The following is a 24,279-nucleotide window of genomic DNA, read 5'->3' on the forward strand; positions in this document are numbered from 1 at the left end:
GTGAAAGTCAACCGACTGAGCAGACGAGTGATGTAAAGCAAAATCTCTTTTACGGAATTACGATGGTCCGTGGTGCAAGAAACTTGTATGGAGGATGCGTTCTCCAAGTTCCTCTCGCATAGCGCCGTTAAAAAAGTGAAAAGCACTCGCTAAGGTCCGCGGGACAATGGACCTCTTCTCTCTCCTTCTTCCTCCTTCTCTCGACCAGCGGTCGAAGGTTTTCAGCACCCTAGTGGTCAATTTCCCACTCAGACGGAATCATTAGTCTACAGCTATGGCTCAGGGTGCTCTCGCACTCCCTGACGAGAGAAGTACACTCGATGAGCGGAACCAAGCGTACTAAAACCAAACTCGCAATCAACAACCGGGGAATTAATGCGTCGCGTCATATTTCAGACATCATTTTCAGTCGTTATATAAGGATTAATTATTAATATTACAGTGGTATATCGATCCGCACTCGAAAAGAGAAAGATTGAATTTCAAAGAAATTTTACTGAATAGCTATATACTTATCAAATTCGAAAAAAATTGATATTTTTTAAGATACATATACAGAGGTTAAAATAAGAAAAAAAAGCTCTCGGAAACTTTTTCACAGATTGTTGAATTTATGTGGTTTTGATTTTATTTTTAGAGGGAGATATGGGAGGTGTGCCAACTTTCATTTTTGGACCCATGTTTGTAGAACTTTTTTTCTTATTTTGACCCATAGAATAGGCTCTTAAAATCTCTGACATTTAGAAACATCCTGTAGATAAATTCTTTGAAATTAAACATATTCGATATAGATTTCCTTAAAAAATTACTCATTTTAAGTTTTCGCAATCGCCATTGTATAATCGATCCACATTTACGCCTGCCTTTCGATAGAAATGTACAAGGATAAGGACACACGTGTACACGTTTGACGATCGTGCGATGAATGCAGGTTGGCAGGATGTCCCTTTGGTCGCGTGAGGATCGCGTGGCGACAGCTAAAAAATGTATGTCTTCTGACCAAAAGCGAGACACACGACGGGAAGAAGACGATAAAGAGAGGAAAAGAGCGGCGATATAAAGAATGACGATGATGGGGTGAGAGAAAAAAAATGATTGTATCGAGAGCCAACCACGTCCGCCGGGTAATTACGATTACTATCTATGAGTAGCCAGTGACTGTCCAAGTAGCGTGAGAAGAACAACCGTTGAAGTTCTCCATGCGAACTGGTTTCACGCCTCCTGGTTCCGTTTGCAAGTGCACGTACCCGACCGCGTAGACGTTTGCAGATACTCCGGGAGAGGAAGTAGGCGTACACTATCTGTATATACTCTCTCTCGTTCTCTTTCTCTTATTTTTATATTTTCTTCTACAAAACTAATATATCTTTACTTCTCTCTCTCTTGTCTTCTCCAGCTCCGACGCCAGAGAGTTATCTTCCCCTTGCTAATCCATACACGTATCTATTTATCTATTTTTTTTAAATTTAATTATCTATTCATCTGTTTATCAATTTATTTAAATATGCAGGATGTGCAAAAATTTTAGAAGATGATTGTCGAAAATTAAGGAAGGTTTCTTATATGCATATCTTCCTCCCTGAGGAGTTACACTTTTCTAAAGAGGCAGGTGAAAATTAAGTTATTTTTTTTCTAAAATTTTAGATAAATTAAAAAAATGAAACTTGGTGGATATTTTCCACTAATAAAAAGGATATTTATACAATATTTTTTTAAAATAAAAACTTTGCTGCTTAGGGAGAGATACGAGTATATATGTTTATATAAGAAACCTCCCTTAATTTTCAACAAGAAATCATCTCCTAAAATTGTTCGCACTCATTCAGATAAACTCTGTATATATATTTATTATCTAATCGTCCGCGAATGTTCCATCTCTTCATACACGAGATGTGTAAAATATTTTCCGCATGAAAATGTACAAGAACATAAAAACGTACAATATATATCTCGCAGCTTGAAAAGTAAAAGAGGACCATTGAAAATAGCAGAACATTAACGTCAACTTAATGAATGAATTTTTGAAAAATAAAAACGAAAGCGAATATGTACGCCAGATGTCTAGTACTCGAGCAAAGTTAATCCCCGACGATGCCCCGTGATATCGCAGGATATCCGAGCGAGAGAGCCGTGCATACGTGCCACGTAACTCGCTTTCGCGGCGCAGCGTGTGTGCACGGCACGGCACGGCGTTACATCTCCCGAGCGAGGATGACGACGAGCGTCGGTCACGTGTATAAGTACGTACGTACGTACGATGCGCGTATGATCGTGCGTGCGCGGGATTACTACACACGCATACGCGCAGAGCGATGTGCCGCATTCACGTAGTCCCGTCTAGACGGCCGTCAGACGTATTATTGAGTTCGCGTAACTCTCTGCGCTACATAGCTATCGCATTACCTATATGTTATGCGCGCCTGCTCGCACACTCGTATATACGCGCGTATATATGCGCGTGCAGCGTCGACTTACGCATACACTCGCGCCGAATCGCGCCGAGGTTGGCTCCACAGCTGACGTAACCGCCGCTAATTACGCGGTCGACTCCGTAGATCGGTTCGTTGCGTCGCTTTCGGCCGCTCGTTGCACACGTAAGTCGATAAAGTACACGCATCCGTGTATCCACGTGCACGCTCTGGCGAATTGCCAACTCTCCGATTCCTTGACATTTTTCGGAGCTGTCACGGACAACGCGAATTAAGGCTACGAGTTATTGGAACGCGCGAGATTCCAGATAAGGATGCGTTGTATTTTTCATTTTTGTCTTGATCTTTTTTTTCTTGTCTCACGCGGTTATTGATAAACCGAATTAACTATGCAATTAAAATCGATGATGACATTCGAGCGGAATATGTATATGTGCAATCTGTAATTATATCCGCTCTTCTTCAATTTACAAACTTATATATAATTCAGATCGATGCTCAGCCGCTGGCTAATGCAACAATAATGACTTGGCGGAAATTATCGTTGCGCGATATATGATCCTTGCGAAAAATACGTGATATACGCGTGAACGCTCTAGGAAATTCCCTTTCGAACTACCGTTCATAAATCGAATTGCTTTGCGCATCTCGAAGGATACAAATGTGAGCGATAAAGCTGGCTTATCCCGATGGCAGAACCAATCAACGAAGCATCTCTATATCTCTTTTCACGAGATAAATCATAAAACGACAGAATCTATCACTTTAGGAGACAAGAAAAACAATTATGAACAAAAAAGCTACATGATCATGGCGATCAATGTGTCAAAAGAGTAACGACTATCTTTCCATTTAATTAAAATATATTCGGAAGAAACATCAGTACTGAGTGATAATTATAAAATAAAATTATTTAGATGAATCTATATCTACGATGACCATCCGTCCTTATTTTTAGAGAACAGTCCTTTATTTCAAGTAGCCTTTAAATTTATTCATTTTTTCAAAACTCAATTTTGTCCTTTATATTACAATTTATTTTTTATTTAGCGTTTTAATATCAAATTTATAATAGTAAGTCTTAGTAAACTAACATGAGAATTTGTACGAAAACAACGAAACTTATATTTAAAAAACCAAGGATTTATTTCAACATAGTCGAATCAGGTTCAAACTATAAGAATACAAATTTTTGATAGTCACGTCCACTTTGATCGCAAACTGATTTGAAACATGTTGAAACAAAGCCCTAAAATATTTTCAGACTTGTCCTTTATTTTCTCTCAAAAATATAGTCACCGCATACATACATCGTATATTTAATGTAATAAATCTTTGGAGATGACAAGAGAGTTTATCGTGCGATTTTAATTTACGTCGCGTAGTGAGAGGTGAAATTGATCGCGAATTTTTACAATTGTAGTTTTTTGACTCAATCAAAATATTTTCTTAGGCTTATTCTACGTCCTCTTCTTCTTCGTACCATTCTGGCCACCTACGCGATATTCTTGTCTCCGACTCGTCGGAGAAGCGCCCGGAGGACGGGTGCCTCGCCTTCCTGGAACTCGTCTCATTCAACGGCACGAAACTATTTATAGGACTTATTCCGGTGATGTACTGAATGAACGGATTATCTATGCGCGTTACGAACATGTCTACGGGCAATGATCGCGTTTTTTGTCACCTAAACAGGGCCATTTTATCCATTAGTTACACGTGCGACGCGACGTCTAGGATTTACGCAACCACTTGAGCGAACATGCTACTTTTTGCGATTAAACGAGAAATTTAATGACTGAAAAATTGAAACTGATTAATTATTAATTTAATGATATTAATAGCGGTATTATTTTTTCTTGATATACATTTTAGCACGCTATAGAATATCAAATTGTCTTTAAAGACAAATTAATAGCTGCATTTAATAGATGAATTTTATAACACGAAGTACATAAGATGAAAATAATATAATTACTCTTGAGTCACGTGACTTGAATCAACGTCTATAGTATCGATATCTTATGATATGCATACGTGTTTTGTCTCTCGACAGACGACCAAGACACAACTAACTGATATTTGATTTGGATTGCTGTGAGATATTAATACGATATCGATCGAGTTCTCGCATGTCTGATGCCATAGCTGTGAATTATTTGCAAGTGAAAAAAGATAAGTCTAGCCACGTAGATAAACCATATTAACAACTCGCGTATATTGTGTCGATAGCTCGTTATCGGAGTGTCAAAGTATACAATGTAAGAAGAGCCTGATGAGAGACACTGTTTTTCGGGCCGAGCAAGATTCGGACCAATATGATGGTTTAAGAGAGGCCAATATAAAATGACGCACCAGCATAGACCAGTCTACAAAACAGGAAGATCCACTTATCATAGATTAGGCGGCCCGTAGATCCTATGGGAGTAACCCACATCCCGTGCGAAGGAACTCTGACCGCGAGTCGTACAATCTATTTACTAATATCGTGTTATATGACGTGTCCTCGGTAAGTAATGACGGACACGTGAACGCGCCCTTCTCGCGAGGTGGTTGAACTCGGAATAGATAGGACTACATATCTACACACACGCTTTCGTCACTAAATACAGGATACGCGTGTAATGACAGCATCAGACTGCAGATTAGGATTGAGATTGGATTGAAACAGAATAAAGAAAACTAATCTCAAGCTTATCAACTTTGTTCTGATTGGTAGAAAGAAGTGTACCAAATTGGGAAAATTTTGTGGTACAGGATGTTCTATAGGAAATTGCTGAAACTAATCAGCTGTCATTTTTTTAAATGCACGCAGTTATACTGAGAAAATAAAAAATATGTTAAAAAGAAGAAATACTGCAGTTTTTAATGGATATAAATAAAATGTTTATATATACACCAGTTTATTTTATTGAAACAAAGTAATGAAAAAACTAATCTCAAGCTTATAAACTTTACTCTGATTGGTAGAAAGAAGTGTATCAAATTGGGAAAATTTTGTGATACAGGGTGTCCCATAGGTAATTGCTGAAACTAATCAGCTGCCATTTTTTTAATGCATGCAGTTATATTGAGAAAACAAATATTGTGTTGAAAAGAGGAAACTCTACAGTTTTTAATGGATCTAAATAAAATGTTTCTGTACCAGTAAATTTTATTGAAAAAAAGTAACGAAAAACTCCTTTCTAATCCCAATCCTAATCCGTAGTCTGATACGGCCATAACACGCACGTGTACGCGTGTATATCTCGTTGCGTAGCGGAGTATCGAGAAGTCGTCGGACACAAAACTAGCGAGAGATTGATGAACACATGTTTTTCTATCGTTAATTAACGCGGGCCGCCTACGCGTCATGGTTTCCTCGGTAATAGGGACATACATACATACATAAATGCACATGGTACAGTGCAAACGCGTATCCTGCACTCTCTGTCTACCGGCTGCTACTTCATGCGTGCGTCCGCATTCCTAGCCCCTTCAATTACAAACCGCGTAAAGGTATACGCGCGTGTGTACGCGCTTGTCTATTAGAACGCTCGGTGCTGGACAAACGCTAACAACGACCACGCATTATTACCCAGCCAGAACTGGACCCTTTGTTGTTTCTGTCGGTGCTACAGTCGACATCCGGCTTACCTAGTCGTACTACGTTGTATCGTTTTCACTGTGTGCGTGTACCTACTCCTTTTTTTCGAACCTTTTATCAATATTGATCTCGAATGGGAAACGCTTGTACTTTTAGGTAGAGATGTGTACTCGGAGCGCCACAATTCCGTTTTTTCTATATACGTCGATTTTCTTATTATCGGAGCATCTTACGTTCACCGTTAAACCGTGACGATCGAATGACGATGATCAATGAATTTTATGATTTTTTTCAATGATTTATTTTTTAATAAGATATTTTAAAGGCTATTCTAGGAGTCAAAGTAAAAGAAAAAGTTCCTATAAACATGGATTCGAAAATACTTTCCCTCCGAGTTATACTATGCCCTTAAAATCTCTAACGTAGTTTTAGAAACACCCGTGTAATATCTTTTTACAATTACGTAACAGTTTTCTCTATTTTATTCTTATACAATGTATAGAAAAAATTTACGGCACTTGTATATCGATTTTACGAGAATATAAATTAAATTTTGAATAATTAGCTTAGCAATTGTCAGTATAACGTTGCTGCAATCTAGAGGAATAATAATTTGAGTATTTTTATGAGGAAACCAGTTCTCTCGATTAACATATAATTAAGAGCTGGCGAATATTAAAAAGTCCAATGAACGAACGTTGAGATTTTGCAACGCGCAGTTGAAAGCATAATATTACTACTTGCGGGCAACATATGATAACCGCATTATTACACCTGCGGATCTCTCTCACTCTCTCTTTCTCTCTCTCTCTCTCTTTCTGTCGTAGAAACACGCCTTATATTATCGGTCATTATCTATATGAAATTATGTATCCGATCGCTAGTTTCCCCTTTCGTTTGTGCATGCGTGCAAAATCGAGTCATTTCGTCATTAGAATATTTTATCAAGCCTCACCCATCAAATTTAATGTGCGATATAATTACGCTTTTATTTATGTAAATGCGCGTATTACAAGGTATGTTTAGGAGAAATTTTCATCGAAGTGCAATATTATATATAATATAATATATGCATACTTTAATTAATAGTCGTAATTATTATAGCGCAACATGAAATAAATATTGTATAGTTTATCGATACAGTATCGGCATATACATATATGTGTATATAGGAATTATATGGAATTGCAACTTTGATTATGGCTGCGTTTTGTGGCTTTGAAGCACAGGTGACACGAAAGTGTGTTCACCAGATACGCTTAATGGTAATGAACAATGGTCGCGCGCGAATTTGATCCGCCGTCTCACGATGTAGGCTAGACATCATCTCGAATTACACGACGAGCCAGCGGCCGCAATTTGTCACTTCGTGTTTATCTCGTCATACGCGTCGGAATGTAATATCCTGATTAACCCTTACGTCAAAATACCGCTACAAAATGCTACTACGCGGACAATGTAATCGTTTTTTCTCTCTCCTACCTCGCGGAAATTATAATAATTGCAAAAATTATTTGCAAGCCATGTGTGTTAATCAAATTTTTATCAAGGACGTTTTATCGTGCATCGAAGTTGATCCAAGCCGATCAAGCCATTATCGCTTGCATCGTTATAATTTTTACGCGTGCCTCTTTTAGCTTTTTCATTGTAATTTATATAATATAACTATATATTTATAATATAACTAAGTAAGAAATGGCATGTACGGAAAACGGATTCGGTCGACAATTGGCAAATAAATGTGGATCGTTTCGAAAAAATAGGGAAAAACGAGTGTGGCCAGACCGAGTTCTCTATCTTTTCCTCCTTCAGCCAGTAGAGGGATGCATCAAGGCCAGATGAGGCCTGTCCACTAGTAAAAGAGGGCCGAAAAATGGCTGACAGGTAACAAACGAGAGCCATTTGTTAGCACCGATTTGCCCTGGCGTTTACCGCCGTGTCTAGACACCCAGGTCCGCCCGGATTCTCTTCTACTACTCGTACGGTACATTTCCGTAAACTCTTCGCCGCGATATTTACAAAGAATCGCGTTTTATGAGAGATATTCTCAAGAACACGTTCATATATTATCGACCGTTTTAAGTCTCGGTGTAAACGAGTTCAAATATTTGGCACAAATCTCAGAAAATTTGCTTGATAATTGAAAGCTTTTTAAACAATTCTCGGGCGAATGTTATTTCTCGATTTAAAGTTGTCGAAATGAAAATATTCGAAATAACTGTTCTCGTAGTTTTCGTCTGTGGAATTAGATCTGCGTTCTCGAAAAACATAAAACGCGTATATAGTATCTGTATCGCACGATCTGTGTTCGCCGTCTTGCCGTGAGTTCGTTCCCGCGCCCGGAAATGCATAATTGAAAGGCGAGGAGAGCCTCATAAATAACCGCGCTAATTATTTCTAGCCTCGCCAATTTCCTGCCTTCTTGTTTGTCCGTACGCCTTCTCTCCTTTTGCTCTTTCGCTCTTTTTTTTTCTTTCTTCTCCTGCCTTTTCTCTCTTATCCACTTGTATAGTTATATATAGCTATAGAAATTTCGGAATCTTATTACAAATACTTTTATCACACCTTCTTGTCGATTAATGACCAATACACGAAAATGGAATAATTACAGTATACCATTTCGATGCAATTATAAAAATACTTTTATACTTACATTTTATTAAAATCACACGCAATTTAAAAACAAAATGCAAAAATTTATTCTCTGTTATAACTAATATATATCGTATTGTAAAATACATCTCGAATAAATTATTGCAAAGGCAGAGATTTAGTACATAAAAGATCATTTTCATTATTAAAGAAGCAGCTTAAAAAAATTACTTCACGAGACGGCTTTCACCGAGATTTTGTCGCGTCGAGGTCGCTTGTACGAAAGTAAATTAAGCTGAAATTCCGCGAAATTTCTGCGATTTCTACCTCGGAACAAAAATCGCGCTGGTTTCTTCGTGCGTAACAGCCGAACTCGTGACTCAGTTTAAAATTCACTTGGAGATTTCTGATTATCGTCCGTCCTGTCTTTTCGTCCTACCGTGCCCGCGGTCTGCCATTTTTATAAGCTCCATAAAATCTGCGTACGACCAAAGTGGAGAAAATAGTTTAGTGCCGGGCCTGAATGGGCCCTGCGAATGGACGCTGTTAGCTCCAGGTATCCAATGGTATAAAATTGACTTTTTATCGCGAGAGACGAAAGAACGACTGGAATTTAGACAGCGATGTTTTCGAAGATTCTTAACCGCAGCACACACAAAACGTAACATTTCATTCTCTTTCGAATATTTTATCTTCGAATAGCGCGAATGCCGAATGATTTAAAGCTCGAGAAAATTGTCTCCTTCGATAAATCTGTTTGTTAATTGTCATAATGATAATCGTGAAATTACTATCACATTTGAGCACAAGAGGAATTATCTTTATAGAAGAAACAATAAAATAGATAAATTAAAAATATTGCTTAAAATATAAATTTCACGAAGAGTGGATGGATTTTTAATTAAATTTCGAATTTCATTATTTCAAGTTTTTATTATGTACAAGCAATAATATTTTACATTTGATATATACAAGCTTAAAAAAACAACTATAATAATGAACCTTTCTCAACAATAATTGCTTAAATTCACATATATTGAGCAATTGCATTACACGATTCTGAATTCTTTTGTAAAGTCGTAAATATAATTTTCATAAAGATTTTAAAGGATATTCCGATATGATTTGGAATATAATAATCATAAATATTAATAATTTGTGTATCAAACTATTTAAATTTCTTATATTGTAGATGACTAGTAGGCCATTATATACAAATAATGAGTATTTTGAGTTAATAGATATTCATTAAAAAATCAATCCGATATTTCTTTATAACGTTCTTGAGTCTTTCGCCACACTACCTGCTTTTTTTCCACGTTAGAATCTAGCTCGATATTAGGAAGATTCACTTCACTCGATCCAATTCCCGCTTTGTTGTAATTGCCAGTGATAGGTACCTGTAAAAAAATTGCGCAAATCTTTATTATATAACTTTAAATCGATTTCATTAATTTTTTGGGAAGATTATATATATAGTTGCCAATGAGAGAAAATCACATTTTCAGTTTTTGCGCCAAGTTCTCTCTTCACCAAAACCCAACGAATCCGTCGTTCTTTGGCTCTATTTAGGCCAAGTGGCATCCCTATCTAGTCTCCAAACAAGATATCTATTACCGTCGTTACTTGACTTACTTAGCACGAAGAAGAGACAAAAAAGCTGAAGTAGGGACAAAAAGAATGAAAGGATAGAGTCACCTTCTTACAAAGTACCTTGTCACGATCTCATTAGCCGATAAATTTCTGTATATCTTTTGCTAGTTATTTTTATTCATTTTATACACTGCAAATTTCTCGATCGAAAATATGTATATAAATATAATGTTTAATCTTGCGCGGGCGACAGAGGAAATACTTGTTATTCTTAACGTGCCCTTATAAATGAGGATTGTTTGTACAAGAACACTAAGAATTCATGCCGATGACAATTATACGACGACTATAAAGCACGTAAAACGACCTCGTTATTCGATTGACGAGCTTGCGAGAGTCGAAGGGCGAAAAGACCCAAGTCGGGAGTTTCGCTTTCTCACTGGATGATGATAGTGATGATGCATCTGTCTGGACTGTCTAGACCACTTACATATATATTATATATAATAACTCGTTTGCCGATTCATTTTCTCTTTTCGTTCGCAGCCAATCGTCTCGAACGAAAAAAATTCATTTTTTTTAGAAAATCTGTTCATTATTGCCGATTTAACTCGACGTCGGTTTAACTTCAACTTTCATTGTTAACAGCCATTAATTGGCAAATTCAATCTTTTAAAGATCAATTGCCAACAGGCCATCGACCGTCTAAAATTGCTCTCGGCCGCCTAAAGAAAAAGATTATTTATTATCGCGTCCCAATTAAAGTTATTTCAAGATTATCAATCGAGACGATTATTGGCGTTATACGGTTAATATAGATCGATCAATGATTAGAGAGAGAGAGAGAGAGAGAGAGAGATAGATAGAGAGAAAGGGGTCTGCATGGCGGAGTAAACTATGGCGAAAAGACGGCCGGTATAAGATATTCATTAAACAGCGTCTCCCGTCGGGTATCAACGTCGGATTACTAAATTATTTTGTCCAGTCTCAGCACCGCACGACCTAGATTTCGTAAGTTTATTATAAGGGTGAGACTAAAATAGCTTCTCCAGTCTAGTAATAATGTTAGTCGAATCTTGCATTTCATAGTTTCATTACTTATACAAATTGAGATGGAAATATAAAATTGGAAAACTGACTTTGTAATAGAAAATCTAAGGAAAGCTCTGTTTAGTCTGCAAGCTTCTAAAAAAAAAAAAAAAAAGAAAAGAAAAAAAAAAAGATTGCGAACAGCGCCGAATCGAACAATGTACATATGTCGATACACTACAAAGTGGATTGACAGTCTCTCTCGTCTGAGCGCGAGGGCGAAAGCTAGGAGGGTAGAAAATAGGCAAATAGGCCACACCGGCTGATGCTGAGCGACGGAGCCAGGCCGGAGGCAATGCACCGTGATTACCGATTAGATGACGCAGACATGTCGCGACGTCTGCCTTCTTCCCCTCTCTTCTCCCGCTTAATTCATCCGTTCAACCCCAGACACGTTTAATGCATACGCGTACCCCGATTCGTCGAGATGCATCGATTGTGCGTGCTAAACTCTATTGCACGCTCGGCCAAGGGGCAATGTGCCAATTGTAGCTGGTCGCGAAAAAATATAAACGACGGAGCAAATCAAATATCGCGCATCGTCACGCGGAGGAGATGACGAAGGATTCGACATCTGTGCGATTAACGTTGCTGGAAAATGCTGAGGATATAAGAGAGAAAGAGAGAGAGGAAGGAAATTCCTGGGTCGAGAACCCAGACACCGTGTGGTCGATCGTGCGAACAAAACGGTGCCGACGTACAATAACATATTAGGAATTCGCGGGTTCTCTCTGACGCGACGTGGTGGTAGGGTACCAGACGGTCTGTGCCAGTTCGAAAGTTTGTCCCGGTTTACCCGTCTGGCATACCGGGAAGCGACGTGGACGCACGTGCGCCGCACCTTGACAGCTTGAATATGGGCTCCGCCGCGGCTCCGGAGACAGCATATTGGGTTCGAAACTTTGCTCGTTTACAACGCTGCCAGTGTGTCTGCCACCGCCGTCGTCGCCACCTCCTCCTACTTTTCCTCCTCTGTCTCCACCTCCGAATACTCGTCGACTGCACCAAGCCGCGACTCTCAAATAAACGTCAAGCTTCTCTCTCTCGCGAGCCTTTCTCTTTCTCCTATCCATTGTAATCGAAATGTTTCCGCACATGTGTCCAGACAAATGCAATTCCATCGTGAGAACAATTTATTTTTTAATCGTCAAAAAATATCTTACAGATGTGTCAAGTGGTATCGAGACGATATAAGATTCCATCATCATGTTTGATTAAAAAAGTTGTCATTGATAAAAATGTTGAAGCAAGAGAGAGAGAGAGAGACGAAATCACTATGTTCTAAACTGATTAGACTGGGACTAGACTAAACTCTAAATGGATCAAGATATTTAGTCAGCATCAATGAAGACAATTCATCGACTTTTTCCCGGGGGTTGATCTGTCATATACATACATAGAAACCCATTTCTCGGTCGCTCGTCTTTCTCTTTCTCGTATCCATTGTAATCGAAATGTTTCCGCACACATGTGTCCAGACAAATGTAATTCCATCGAGAACAATTTATTTTTTCATCGTCAAAAGATATCTTACAGATGTGTCAAGAGGTATCAAGATGATATTAGACTCCGTCGTCATGTTTGATTGAAAAAGTTGTCATTGATAAAAATGTTGAAGCATGAGAGAGACGCTTTGAAAATTGAAGAATAAAAGACCTTTGAAATCACTATGCTCTAAACTGATTAGATTAGACTAAACTCTAAATGGATCAAGATACCTAATTCGTCAATTCTTTCCCGGGGGTTCATCTGTCATATACATATAGGAATCCATTTTTCGTCTTTGTATCGGAAGCAACTGCACAATAAGAATTAGTGTCTCATCTTTATTCATCGCAACAGAAATTACCTAATTTCGAAAGTAATAAGCGGAGAATCGGAAGTGGGAATCGGACGGGGCAGAGCGAGCATACGCTTAGCACGTAGATGTAGACGATGCAGACGAGGTAGACGAACAGAGGTTTATGCATACCGATCGTACGCACACATATACACAGGCGTCACACATCCTAACCACGCGCGAGCGTAGTACCTCCCGCGATAATCCTGTGATGGATGTCTCTAGGTAGTCGGTAAGCCCTGCCGGCTAGACTGTGTTCGGTATATCGGTGTGTTTACCCAGACGGAAGCCGTCTGGCGGCGATAGGGCAACCGACGTCTCCCGTGTGGTATGTATGGTCCATATACGTCGGGCTCTCTACTTAAACCATTCAAGGAACGCATGAAATGGCAAATCAACGGCACTTAATCGTAAAATCAAATGAATCGTCGCTCGGTAATAAAAGACGATTTGCTCCGATCAGATGTATAGGGTGTTTCTAAAACAATGTCAGAGGTTTTAAAAGAGCGTATATTCTCTGTGGCAAAATAAGAAAAAAAGTTCCTATAAACATGGATCCAAAAATGCTTTTCCTTCGAGTTATAGTTTCCCCCTTACGTTGGGAGAAAAATAGCTCTCGGAGACTTTCACAATTTTGCACAGCGTAATAATTAATGATGACCTTCATTTTGATTCGATTTTGAGAGGGAAATATGGGAGGGGTGCTAATTTTTATTTTTGGACCAATGTTTAAAGGAACTTTTTCTTATTTTGATTCCTAGAATAAGCCTAGAATAAGTTTTAAAAACACCCTGTATAATACCACGTCGCTATTTTACATATCGTCGGTTCGAGATGACGCGTTTGGAATTCAGATATCGCGACCGCGATTAATCGAGCATACGAGAAGAGGGCTTGTAATAAAAAAAAAATATATATATATATATAAACGTGAATGAGAGTGGACTTGAATCGGAAAGGCGAATAAGAAAACATCGTTAGATCGTGTCTCTCCGATCCGATGACCACGATTTGCGTTGATCGAGATGTGGTGCATCGAGTACCAGTCCGTCGCGTCGCGCTGTAATTAATAAATCTCTCATTGTACATATTTGTATGTCGATACCGGGACGATTATTCGGCCAACGTGTGCTGTGCGAGCATATACACACACCTCGTCTAGACCAATCGACCGCTTCTGACTGGATTGTATATTCCTAGCTAACTAACGTTATACGGACACAAACCAATATACAAACAAACGTACGTGTACGTGTACCGGCAATACCGACTGTTAAGCCGACACGTGCACAGGCCGCGTATACGGACCTCGTATGTATGCACAGAATTATGCACTCGCATCCGCTTCCTCCTGGCTGAGCTCTGGTTAATTTCGTTTACGTCTACGCGCGTGTGTCTCTCCCTGGAGGGAAAATAGTGATAGATCTCGCATTGCGTACAGAAAATGCAGAAACGTTAGTCTCTTCTACATCCTATTCTAATTCTGTACACAGAGAAAATTTTCTCGTAGAATTTACCCTGAAAAATCATGATAATTGTGGAACGATATGGTATTGGAAGAATTTTATAAGAGAGTTTCTCTGATTAAATATTTACCACAATAAGAAATGAAATATGTTCAATTCATTTTAATTTATGCATATTAATATTTTTTATTGTGGTAAATATTAATCAGAGAAATTCATAAAATTCTTCCAATATTATCCCACGGTTATTATGATTTTCCGGGTAAATTCTAAGACAAAATTCTCTCCGTGTATCTATATTCTTGAAATCCTTAAATATTTTTTAACGCATTGAAAAATTGTCTTGTACAAATATCTTTGTGTATATAGAATTTCTAAAGAATAGATACAGTGACATAAATGAGAAAGAGAATTCTACATTTTCTTCTGAAGAGCCAAATCTCTTGTTGAACGCCAGGAGGGATTAATATTAATTAAATATTAAAAATATATTGAAAGAAAAATTATATTTTTTCAAATATTTATATTTCAAACTTTATTGTGTGCATGCATTCATGACGTGCTGTTTACGTAGAAAAAACACTATATTCATTAAATATAATTGCCTAATTTATCATTACACAGATGCATCTTTGTATTTCAAAGTTATTAGGATGCACGCATACTGAAAAAAAATTTCTAACTTGACTAAATCGTTCAACTACATATTATTTTATTAATTGAACATATAGAAATATTTAAATTCAATATAACATTAAATCTAACAAAATGTATACTTCACTTAAATACTAATATATGTTCAATTAACAAAGTAGTAATTTAGTTGAACAGTTTAGTCAAATCAACAATTTTTTTAGTACGAATATCATTAAACGCTTTCGAGCCTTCTATCTGATAATTTTTGAGATTATCAGTTTTTATCACCAAAATGTGTAAATGAAAGAGGAAATTAGATGAAAGAAAGAAAAAGAAATCTTTCGTGTAAGGGAAAAAACGGAGTAGAGAAAATTTTTCAAGAAAATGCGCAAAGAGAGAGAAGAAATAATTGTGAAAAATTAAAGGAGGTTAATGAAGAATAAGGAAAAAGTCGCTACTCAATCTATTTAATCGATTTAGTATCTTATATCGTTTAGTCAACGAACAAATAGTCTTTAGACAGTAGAGATGTTTGTGTTGGATTTATTTGTGAGACTATAGTGAGACTATAGAGAGAGATTCCCACCTGTTGCCTTCTATGTCTCTTCCGAACGTGCTATTACCAAGTTCACTTTCCTCTCTTTTCTATTTCCTTTTTCCCTTCTTTCTCTTTTTAATCAATTTCATATGTTTATCTTAATTTGTTTACGTATCGTAAAATTTATATCATTTTCACTCCATTTTAGCGTTTTCTTGCGAAATAATACATAAAGAAAGATATTCAATATATTTTCCGAAATTTTCCTTTCTTCATAAAGATATATTTAAAATTATTTTCAATAAAAAAATTAATTAAAAAAATTAAAATTAAAAAATTGAAAAGTCTTTCTAGATAAATAAAGTAATAAATTTTGTGAGAAGTATTTTGAAGAAATCATGAGCATTTTATATACTAATTTTTTTACGATAAATAAAATTATCTTGTACTTTTCTCAGAATGATGAATGTTATCGACCTTTAATCGAAACAAAATATATATAAAATTAGTTTCGATAGATTACATCGAGAGCTGTATTATTGAGAACATGTAGGGACTCAACTTGTTTGTCTGTTGTGTTTTCTTGGACCCCAAAAACCAACTCACAAATATTGCCGCGATAGGCTCCCGCGAGTTCTATTTTCTCCCTTTTTCTTAGCGCTGTTTTCGCCGATGTCGCCAAAATAAAAGGGCGAATAAATAGACGGTAGAGAAGAGAGAAAAAAAGGGAACGAAAGAGAGATGAATGGCAACAACAAGTTATCGTAAAGTAATCGGAGGCATGGGAATCAACATCTGCTGTGATTTGCTCTTATTCGTTTGTCTACCTTGTTTTCGCGAGTAATGCATTCAAAACATTCTACTTCCATTTGGATTAAAGTTTAATATCATTTGCGCAAACAAATGTATAGACAAAAAATATATGTTAGTTGCACTTTTATCTTGAAATTATAAAAATACAAAAAATTATAATCTGAAATTTAATTTGTTAAGATATGCCACATGTTTTCGCATAAAATATATTAAATATGAACGAAAATAATTCGTCAGCTAAAATCGCCAAATAATACAAAAAGCGCAAAAGAAAAGGAACCACCCTCGGTCTATAAATGAATTTCTTTCGGTCGTCTATCGTTTATAAATTCGCCTTGGATTCCAATGCGGACTTGTCGAAGCAATCGAGAGAAGGTCAGACCGAATCCTCAGTGCATTCTTGCAGTCTCTACCTCTCTGCATTACGTAATACCTTGAAACGACCTTGCGTTCCATCGTAAGAGAACCACATCTCGTGGTCAACTTCCGTCGCGCAAATCCCCTCTTTCTCTCTCTTTTTTGCTTTTCTTTCACCGCTATTTTTGTTTTCGTCGGAAAAGAAAGATACGGTGAATAAATAGACGGCGCGACAAGAAAGAAAATAAGCGGAGAAATAAGAGGTGAATGGCAACAACAAGTTTTCGCGAGACAGAAATCCGTGTGTCTCTTCGTTGTTTTCGCGCTCTTGCAAAACATGTCCTTCCATTCGAGATCAATGCCAGATATATCCTCCACAAAGAAGTATAATTAAAGGAGTAAACGTATAATTCAAGTTAAAACCTTAAGGCGGCTTAATTAACTGATAGCATCTTGCCCGACGCTGACTTGTAGACTAAATTGTTTTGCATAACTTTTTCTCTCAACAAACAGCTTACATTCTCCAGCATACCTTATTTAGTCAATTCTGTCTTATATATATATACATATTGGATTTATCGATTTACATTTCCGCGGTGAAAAAAAAAATAGAAATACCTGTTCTATGAAGCAAGATTTACGGAAGCAACGAAGAATTCTTATTACCTTAGTCAGCAGCCTGAGATTATTTACCGCGTCATTAATCAGACGAGTTTTTCCTTCCAGCGAGAATTGTAAACCGCAAACAGATGCAATATGGAAATGGGTGTAAATCGTAAAAGAAGGTGTACGCGCTCGCGTTCTATCCGCGAAATGGCAGTCGATATTCAGGGAAGTCTATAAAATGAAATCGTTGCAGTTTCCGGATGCAGTTTGCGATCACTTCACGGTTCGAGTGCTCGCTACAAACATTGATCGTGGTTTACACGTATATCAAGTATATTCAAAACCATGTAATATATATTGCACAATTATTATGAAAAAAATCAGATGAGAAATCTAATCTCATTAATATCCACTCGAATATTTTATTTTTCAGATCACTAGTAATTTTTTTTTTTTTTTTTTCATATCAATGTATACCGATTTTTATCATCGGCAAAGAGATAATCGTGATATAATGCACAGATAAAAATGTATTTCGCGCGAAGATGAATGACGAAGCATTGTAATCCGTAATCGAACGCACTTCGACCCCCGGTAAAGCACTCAGATAAATGAATCCGGCGAGATTTTAGCCCCGTTAAAGTGTAGGATGGCCTTGCTTGCGTAGAGGCCACGTAACGTAGTCCTCCTCTTCCGCGACGCTTTTATATCTCGCGGTTTACTGGCAATCGCCATTCGCGGGCTTTACAATGTGTCTGGTTTACGGGCCCTCAACCGTCTCAACGAGTGTCTTCTTTCCGTTTCTCGCGTTATACATACAGCTCTTCTCCTTTTCTGTCTCTGTCGTTTACGATATAGGTCACATCTCCGTGAAACGCATTCGAGACTGCGACTCACTGCGTGAGCAGCGCGCATAAAGACGACGGTGATGTAAAAACGAATCCAATGTAAAAGCGAAATGGCTGTCTACTATGGCGATGCAACGCGAGTATACTAAATAAGATCGGTGAACGAGAGTGATCTCGCAACTTATTCCGATGAGCCGAGATCTTTTTCCTTCCTTAAGTCTTCTGGCTCCTCGCTGTTGGAATTGTGACGTCAGAGGCGAAAAAACGCACGCTAAAAATTCTTAGATGCCGTTTCGAAATAAAAAGATATTTCGATGGCTTTAGCACACTCTTAAAATACCTCGAAAACTAGTCTTTTCTCTTTATAATTAATCAACAGCTGTAAAATGACTGTCATATGAGTTGCAGTTTATCTGGTCTGATATTACGATCATTTTACGGTGGTTGATTAATTGTCAAAGGAAAAATATAGTTTTCGATTTTAAGAGAGTGTGCTAAAGTCATCTCAAATAGTGTTTCATCGAAATATTTTTTCATTTAAAAATAGCATTTAAGAATTTTCAATGTGTGCTTTCTCACCTCTGACGTTACAATCTAACATAGCTGCGGTGAGGATCCAGCAGGAGCCAGGAAAATTAAAAGCTCGAGAGTAAACTGAATTTAATTCTTTTATTTTATTTATAAATGTCGAATATAGAAGAGAAATATTGAATTGGATATTTTGTAAATAAACCAAGCTTTCACACACAGGCTAATTTTATGTAACGAGAGAAAGAAAGAGAAAAGAGAAGAGGGGGGAGAGAAAAAAATGCAAGTGATAATTATAATATTGTCGATATGTAATTTAAATTATACTTAATTTACTTGAAACGAGTCAAATAATTGCCTTTACACAGAAAGAATTTTGTTTCAGAATTTACCCTCAAAATCATGATAATCGTGAGACAATATGGTATTGAAACAATTTTATAAGAGTTTGTCTGATTAATATTTACCACAATAAAAAATATTAATATGTACATAATAAAATTAATCGAACATATTTTATATCTTATTGTGGTAGATTATATATATTAATCAAACAAATTCTTATAAATTTCTTCCAATATTGTTCCATGATTATCACAATTGCCATGATTTTCAGGGTAAATTTTAAGAGAAAATTCTCTCTGTGTAGTTTTTAAATATATGACATTTCCATCGCGCGGGCGACATAAACTTGGTCCAGAATTTATTTTAAGAGCAATATATTCTTGCGTTTCATGCGTCCTACCATTGCATTTAATTGCATTAAAAAAAATATTAGTCCCAATGAACGTCTACAAGCTACATAATGTACAAGGTATATCCCACCGTCCGAAAGTGGCAGTGTTTTACGAGCAAAACCTAGCGGGAAACATTACGTCTGATGAACGCAAGGCTGAACGTTTGTGTTAAAGGAATTCTTACCAAAGAGAAAAAAACGAAAGGTTTCGTGGAGGGCAGCAAAACAGTAAAATACCAGATGATGAAGACAGATACGAGCAAGATGTAGTAATCCGTTAAATACGGTACAAATTCGACGTGTTATATATACATATATACATAAATTAAAATACGAGTCTCCTATATTTTGATGATTAAATTTTCCAATATAAATATATGTTCTTGTATTCCTGCAGCTTTCTTTCAATCTTGCTATCGTTGATTTAAAAGAAAATCAGAGATTAGAGAGGGAGAAAGAGAGATCCATGAGAAGCACGCTACGTAGAAAATACAGTCTGCGTCTAACAACGACGATGCTTTACGAGCAAAAAGCGCAAGCGGCTCTCTATATCTAGCGGAAGCAACGGTTAGAGCGGCGGGGACAAATTTGACAAAAAAAAGATTGACGGGGGAAGAGACTGCTGGGACAACAGGGACGAGCAAATGGGTGGTGGTAGTGGTGGTGAGGCGACAGTGGACAGAAGTACAGACGAGAGAAAATAACAGTCCCCTTATCCCACCCTTTAATCCTTTTACGCGCACAAGCACCACCGCCGACTGTATGCAATTGGGCATACGATGCGTCTAGACAAAATAATGATTTGGATTTCAATACATTTGCATTCATTACCCCCGGGGCACCTCTCTCGCCCCCGGCGCGATCTCTTCTTTCCGCCATTCCGCATTTCGCAGAGTTACGCTCGTTATCATACGAATGCTCTGCTCCGGTACCGCCGGTGCTCGTTTCGTTCGCAATGCGTCGAAATGCGACACGAACGGACGGGCAACCCGGGACTCGGATCGTCCACGATGCGGGATGCGGCACGACCAAAGGGAAGAAAAGGGAGAGATTACGGATTTCCCGCGACCGTCCGGCTAATGAGTCGAGCGGGTGTGTGTATGTGCCTATGTATGTGTGTGTGTCTGCTCCTCTTCTCTTTATTTTTTCATGTTATTTTTTGAACAGCGAGTCTAGTCCGGATCATGTTCAAATAGAAGTACTTGGTATTTTAGAGACTCGCAGAATAACGATCGCGACTCCTATCTATCTTTTCTTTATGGTAAATTGTTATATAATATTCGAGCTATTCATCTATACTCTTTTGTGTTAATAATTAATTCTACGACAAACTTTTGTTCTGACAAATTTTTGTCGTAATTTAAAATTTGATTATTATTCAAAAACTAAAATTGTTTTAAAAAATTAAGAAAAAATGACTCACGGGTTCCGTTATTCCGTCGCCTTCTTTGCCTAAAGAATGACCTTCGGACCAGCCCATTTTTGAAAGCATTTGGAATCCTTTGTTATCCTTTGCAATCGATCTAATCGAATAAATATCTTCGTTAGAACTTTGGAATATATTTGTACGGATTACCTCTTTATCTAAATACATATTATAATACTTACGTATGAACAGAACTCTGTTTTGTTTTATCACAAGGATGCGAAGAACCTACATGCTGTCTCCTGGCTTGCGCTCGGTCTTGATAACCCGGAGCTAATTCACTATTAGACACATTATCCTTTGCACATCCAAACATATGTTTCAGACGTCGTAATTCTTCTTTATGCTGTTTCTTCATGGGAATTTTATTTTCGTCGACATTGATATTTTGTTGCACAAGACCCGGCTCGCAATGACCGCACGTTTCGTTTCCGTTATGAATGTGACATAATAGTTTCGTTCCGCCAATTTTTAAAACTGAGGCATGCGTTATTTCATGAGCTTCGGATTCCTGCTTAGCTACTGACAATCTCTTGCCATTTAAAAATGTACCATTTCTCGAACCAGAATCTATTATATGATACTGTTTCTTGGTTTCATCATATATGAAACGTGCGTGATGCTGTAAGTAAATATATACATATAATATGTATTATTATATTATATATAATATAATACACACACATACATACATATATATATATATATATATATATATAACAAAATATAATGATATTAATATATATTATATATACCTTGCTAACATTTATATCCGATATTAGTACTGAATGATCTCCTTCTCGACCTAATGAACCTCCTGTATATGTCACGACAAAAAGAGAACCCACTTTTAATTTTGGCAAATCTGTTTCCTTAACAATAATCCTCATACATGGTGGGTAGTTTTTCGCTAAATCTGAAATAAAACAATTTTTAAATGCAATTTTATTATATACATCAAAGACAAACTTTTTTCTTAACTTTATATATATATAATAAAATTAATTGTAAAAATGAGATGTATATATTAAATTCTCATTAAATATAAAATTGATCTTAGAGTATTTTTTTGTAACAATTTTATCTTTATGTCATTTTTACAATTCAACTTTTCAACAATAATTCAATAAAAAAAAAATAAAAACAATTTTATTAAGATCTTAATATTATAATTATATAATAGTTTATCAAGCCACGGAAGACATTTCTTTTTAGATTTTACGATAAATTTTTATTTGATAAAATTAGCAACAGTAAAATTCAACAAAATTTCCGTGGCTCACAAACGCTCTTACAAGAACAATCATATAAAATTATATTAATATTTAAAAACTAATGCTATAATAAAGTAAACAAGAATATATATTGTAATAATCAAATGTAAAAGTTGTTAAAATTTATATTATTAATCTTTAGTGTGTGTGTGTGTTTTATAACAAAATTGTTATAAAATAATAAAATAATAAAACTGAAAAAGTTAAAACCTGTTTCTTCTTCATAGTCATTTTCACTATTAGTAGATATATCGGAAGTAATTTCATCAGAAAGATCATCATTCTCGCTTTCTGAACATTCACCCTCTTCAGGCTCTTCGGATGTTTCTTCTTCATTTGTAATTTTTCGTTTTTTTACATCATCCTAAAAAGAGACATGTATACATATAAGTGTAATATAGTTACCTAAGGCTTGTTGTCTGTATCTTTCGATTGTTATATCTGACATGCTCTTTGTTAATTTATCTATTTCATCTGAAACCTATAAATAAAAATAGCATCAAATATTTTCTTGCAAAACTGAACACTGGCACATACACAAAATTAAATTTGTAAATTGCAATTGTAACCTTATGTGTTTTTCCAGTCTTTTGTTCTTCTTTTTTTGGAGAAACAGGAGGTTGCATATTAATAACTTTATTTTCACAAATTTGTACTTGACTGTGAAATTGGTACGTATTACTAGCTTCATCATAGTAGTAATATGTCCCAGTATTTCCATCATAATACAGACCTTGGCTCTATAAAATAACATTATTTTTGTAAATTGGTGTTTATATTTTTAGGCTATAAAAAATAATACATCTATACTATAATATATAAAGTGTTAATATTTATAAGTAAAGTGTACAATATAAAATACATACCGTATCATAATAATATCCAGTATTGTAATCATAATACATTCCTGATGTTTCCTCATAAACAAAACCATTCTGTAATAAGGCTGATTCTGCTACTTGCTTTACTTGATCTACTATACTAGATGATTTAACATCATTGTTAATATTCCAATCTTGCGATAATGATTTATCAGGATTAAGTGTTGATTTATCAAAATCTGTTTGAGTCGCACAATGTACATATGTTTTTACAGAAAGTAAGTTTTGATGTTTCTGTAACAGATAATATTGTAATTTATGTTAAGAATGTTTAAAAAACCTATATTCATATTTATACATATATATATATATATATATATATATATATATGTGGCAAATATAAAGTTTATATAATCAAATATTAATATATAATATTATGAATATTTTATCAAAACTATATACTTGTCCATTGAGTTTATTGCGTAGTTTATTAATTTTCTTCCGCTGTCTTTTAATATGGTTACGCAGTTTATATACAAATGCTAACACATGGGGTAAATTACATAATTCTTCTGTAAAATCTTCTTCAAAGTCTGATATAATTTCTCCTTCCTCACTTTCGCTTTGCATCTCACACACATCCATACTTTGTTTACTAAAAGCACAATATATATGTGTATTGTACCAATAAAATGAAATTTCACGGTTTTATTATAGAAAAAGGAAAAAAATTAAAATATATTTACACTTGCTTGAACTTAATTATTTCGCTAAATTTATGTAATAATATTTAGCATAACAGTTGACGCAAAACACTTGAAAACAGTAATGTCAAATTATTATTTTGTGGCTATATATTCAGCTATATTTATATATATATTCTCTGATCAGAAAATTATTCTTGAAGTGAGTTCTTGAAGTCTCCGCTAGATGGCGTTTGGAGATCTTCCAAGCAGGTTTGAGTTTCTGCTAAACAGGGTTTGAATCCTGGCTTAACAGTTTGACAGTTCAATTTTCAATCTTCAATCAATAATTATTATATAATTAATGAACTTTACTATAATTACTATAATTGATTAGATGATGATTTAACAATAATTTGTG

General features: G+C 36.1%; 2 protein-coding genes across 4 annotated transcripts in view; one reads left to right on the top strand and one right to left on the bottom strand.

Moving 5' to 3' along the window:
* Rme-8 (receptor mediated endocytosis 8) overlaps positions 1-24,279 on the top strand; it is a 79,569-nt gene that overhangs the window by 40,141 nt on the left and 15,149 nt on the right. The window lies entirely within an intron of this gene.
* Positions 9,591-24,069, bottom strand: LOC114939574 (angiogenic factor with G patch and FHA domains 1). 2 transcript variants are annotated; one of them, XM_085484048.1, is made up of 9 exons: positions 23,922-24,069; positions 23,638-23,830; positions 23,221-23,469; positions 22,924-23,094; positions 22,760-22,835; positions 21,836-21,996; positions 21,263-21,702; positions 21,078-21,177; positions 9,591-10,004 (listed from the first exon to the last, which is right to left on the bottom strand). In XM_085484048.1, the coding sequence occupies exons 2-9, from the start codon at positions 23,818-23,820 to the stop codon at positions 9,861-9,863; spliced, it is 1,524 nt and encodes a 507-aa protein (XP_085340174.1). In that variant the 5' UTR covers positions 23,821-23,830; positions 23,922-24,069; the 3' UTR covers positions 9,591-9,860. The 2 variants fall into 2 exon arrangements, with proteins under 2 accessions (XP_085340174.1, XP_029169751.2); XM_029313918.2 differs by lacking the exon at positions 22,760-22,835 and adding an exon at positions 22,565-22,718 and having other exon boundaries at positions 23,922-24,068.

The sequence above is a fragment of the Nylanderia fulva genome, unplaced genomic scaffold (assembly GCF_048542155.1).
Source record: "Nylanderia fulva isolate GAGA-0341 unplaced genomic scaffold, ASM4854215v1 Scaffold1, whole genome shotgun sequence".
Classification (NCBI taxonomy): Eukaryota; Metazoa; Arthropoda; class Insecta; order Hymenoptera; family Formicidae; genus Nylanderia; species Nylanderia fulva.

Excerpts from the sequence above, each read along its gene's own strand:
- LOC114939574 (XM_029313918.2), bottom strand. The coding sequence starts at position 23,820 with ATGGATGTGTGTGAGATGCAAAGCGAAAGTGAGGAAGGAGAAATTATA. Across the intron at positions 22,719-22,923 it reads AGACTGGAAAAACACATAAG|GATGATGTAAAAAAACGAAA; the intron begins GTTACAATTGCA and ends GTCTCTTTTTAG. Across the intron at positions 21,703-21,835 it reads CGGATATAAATGTTAGCAAG|CATCACGCACGTTTCATATA; the intron begins GTATATATAATA and ends ATTTACTTACAG.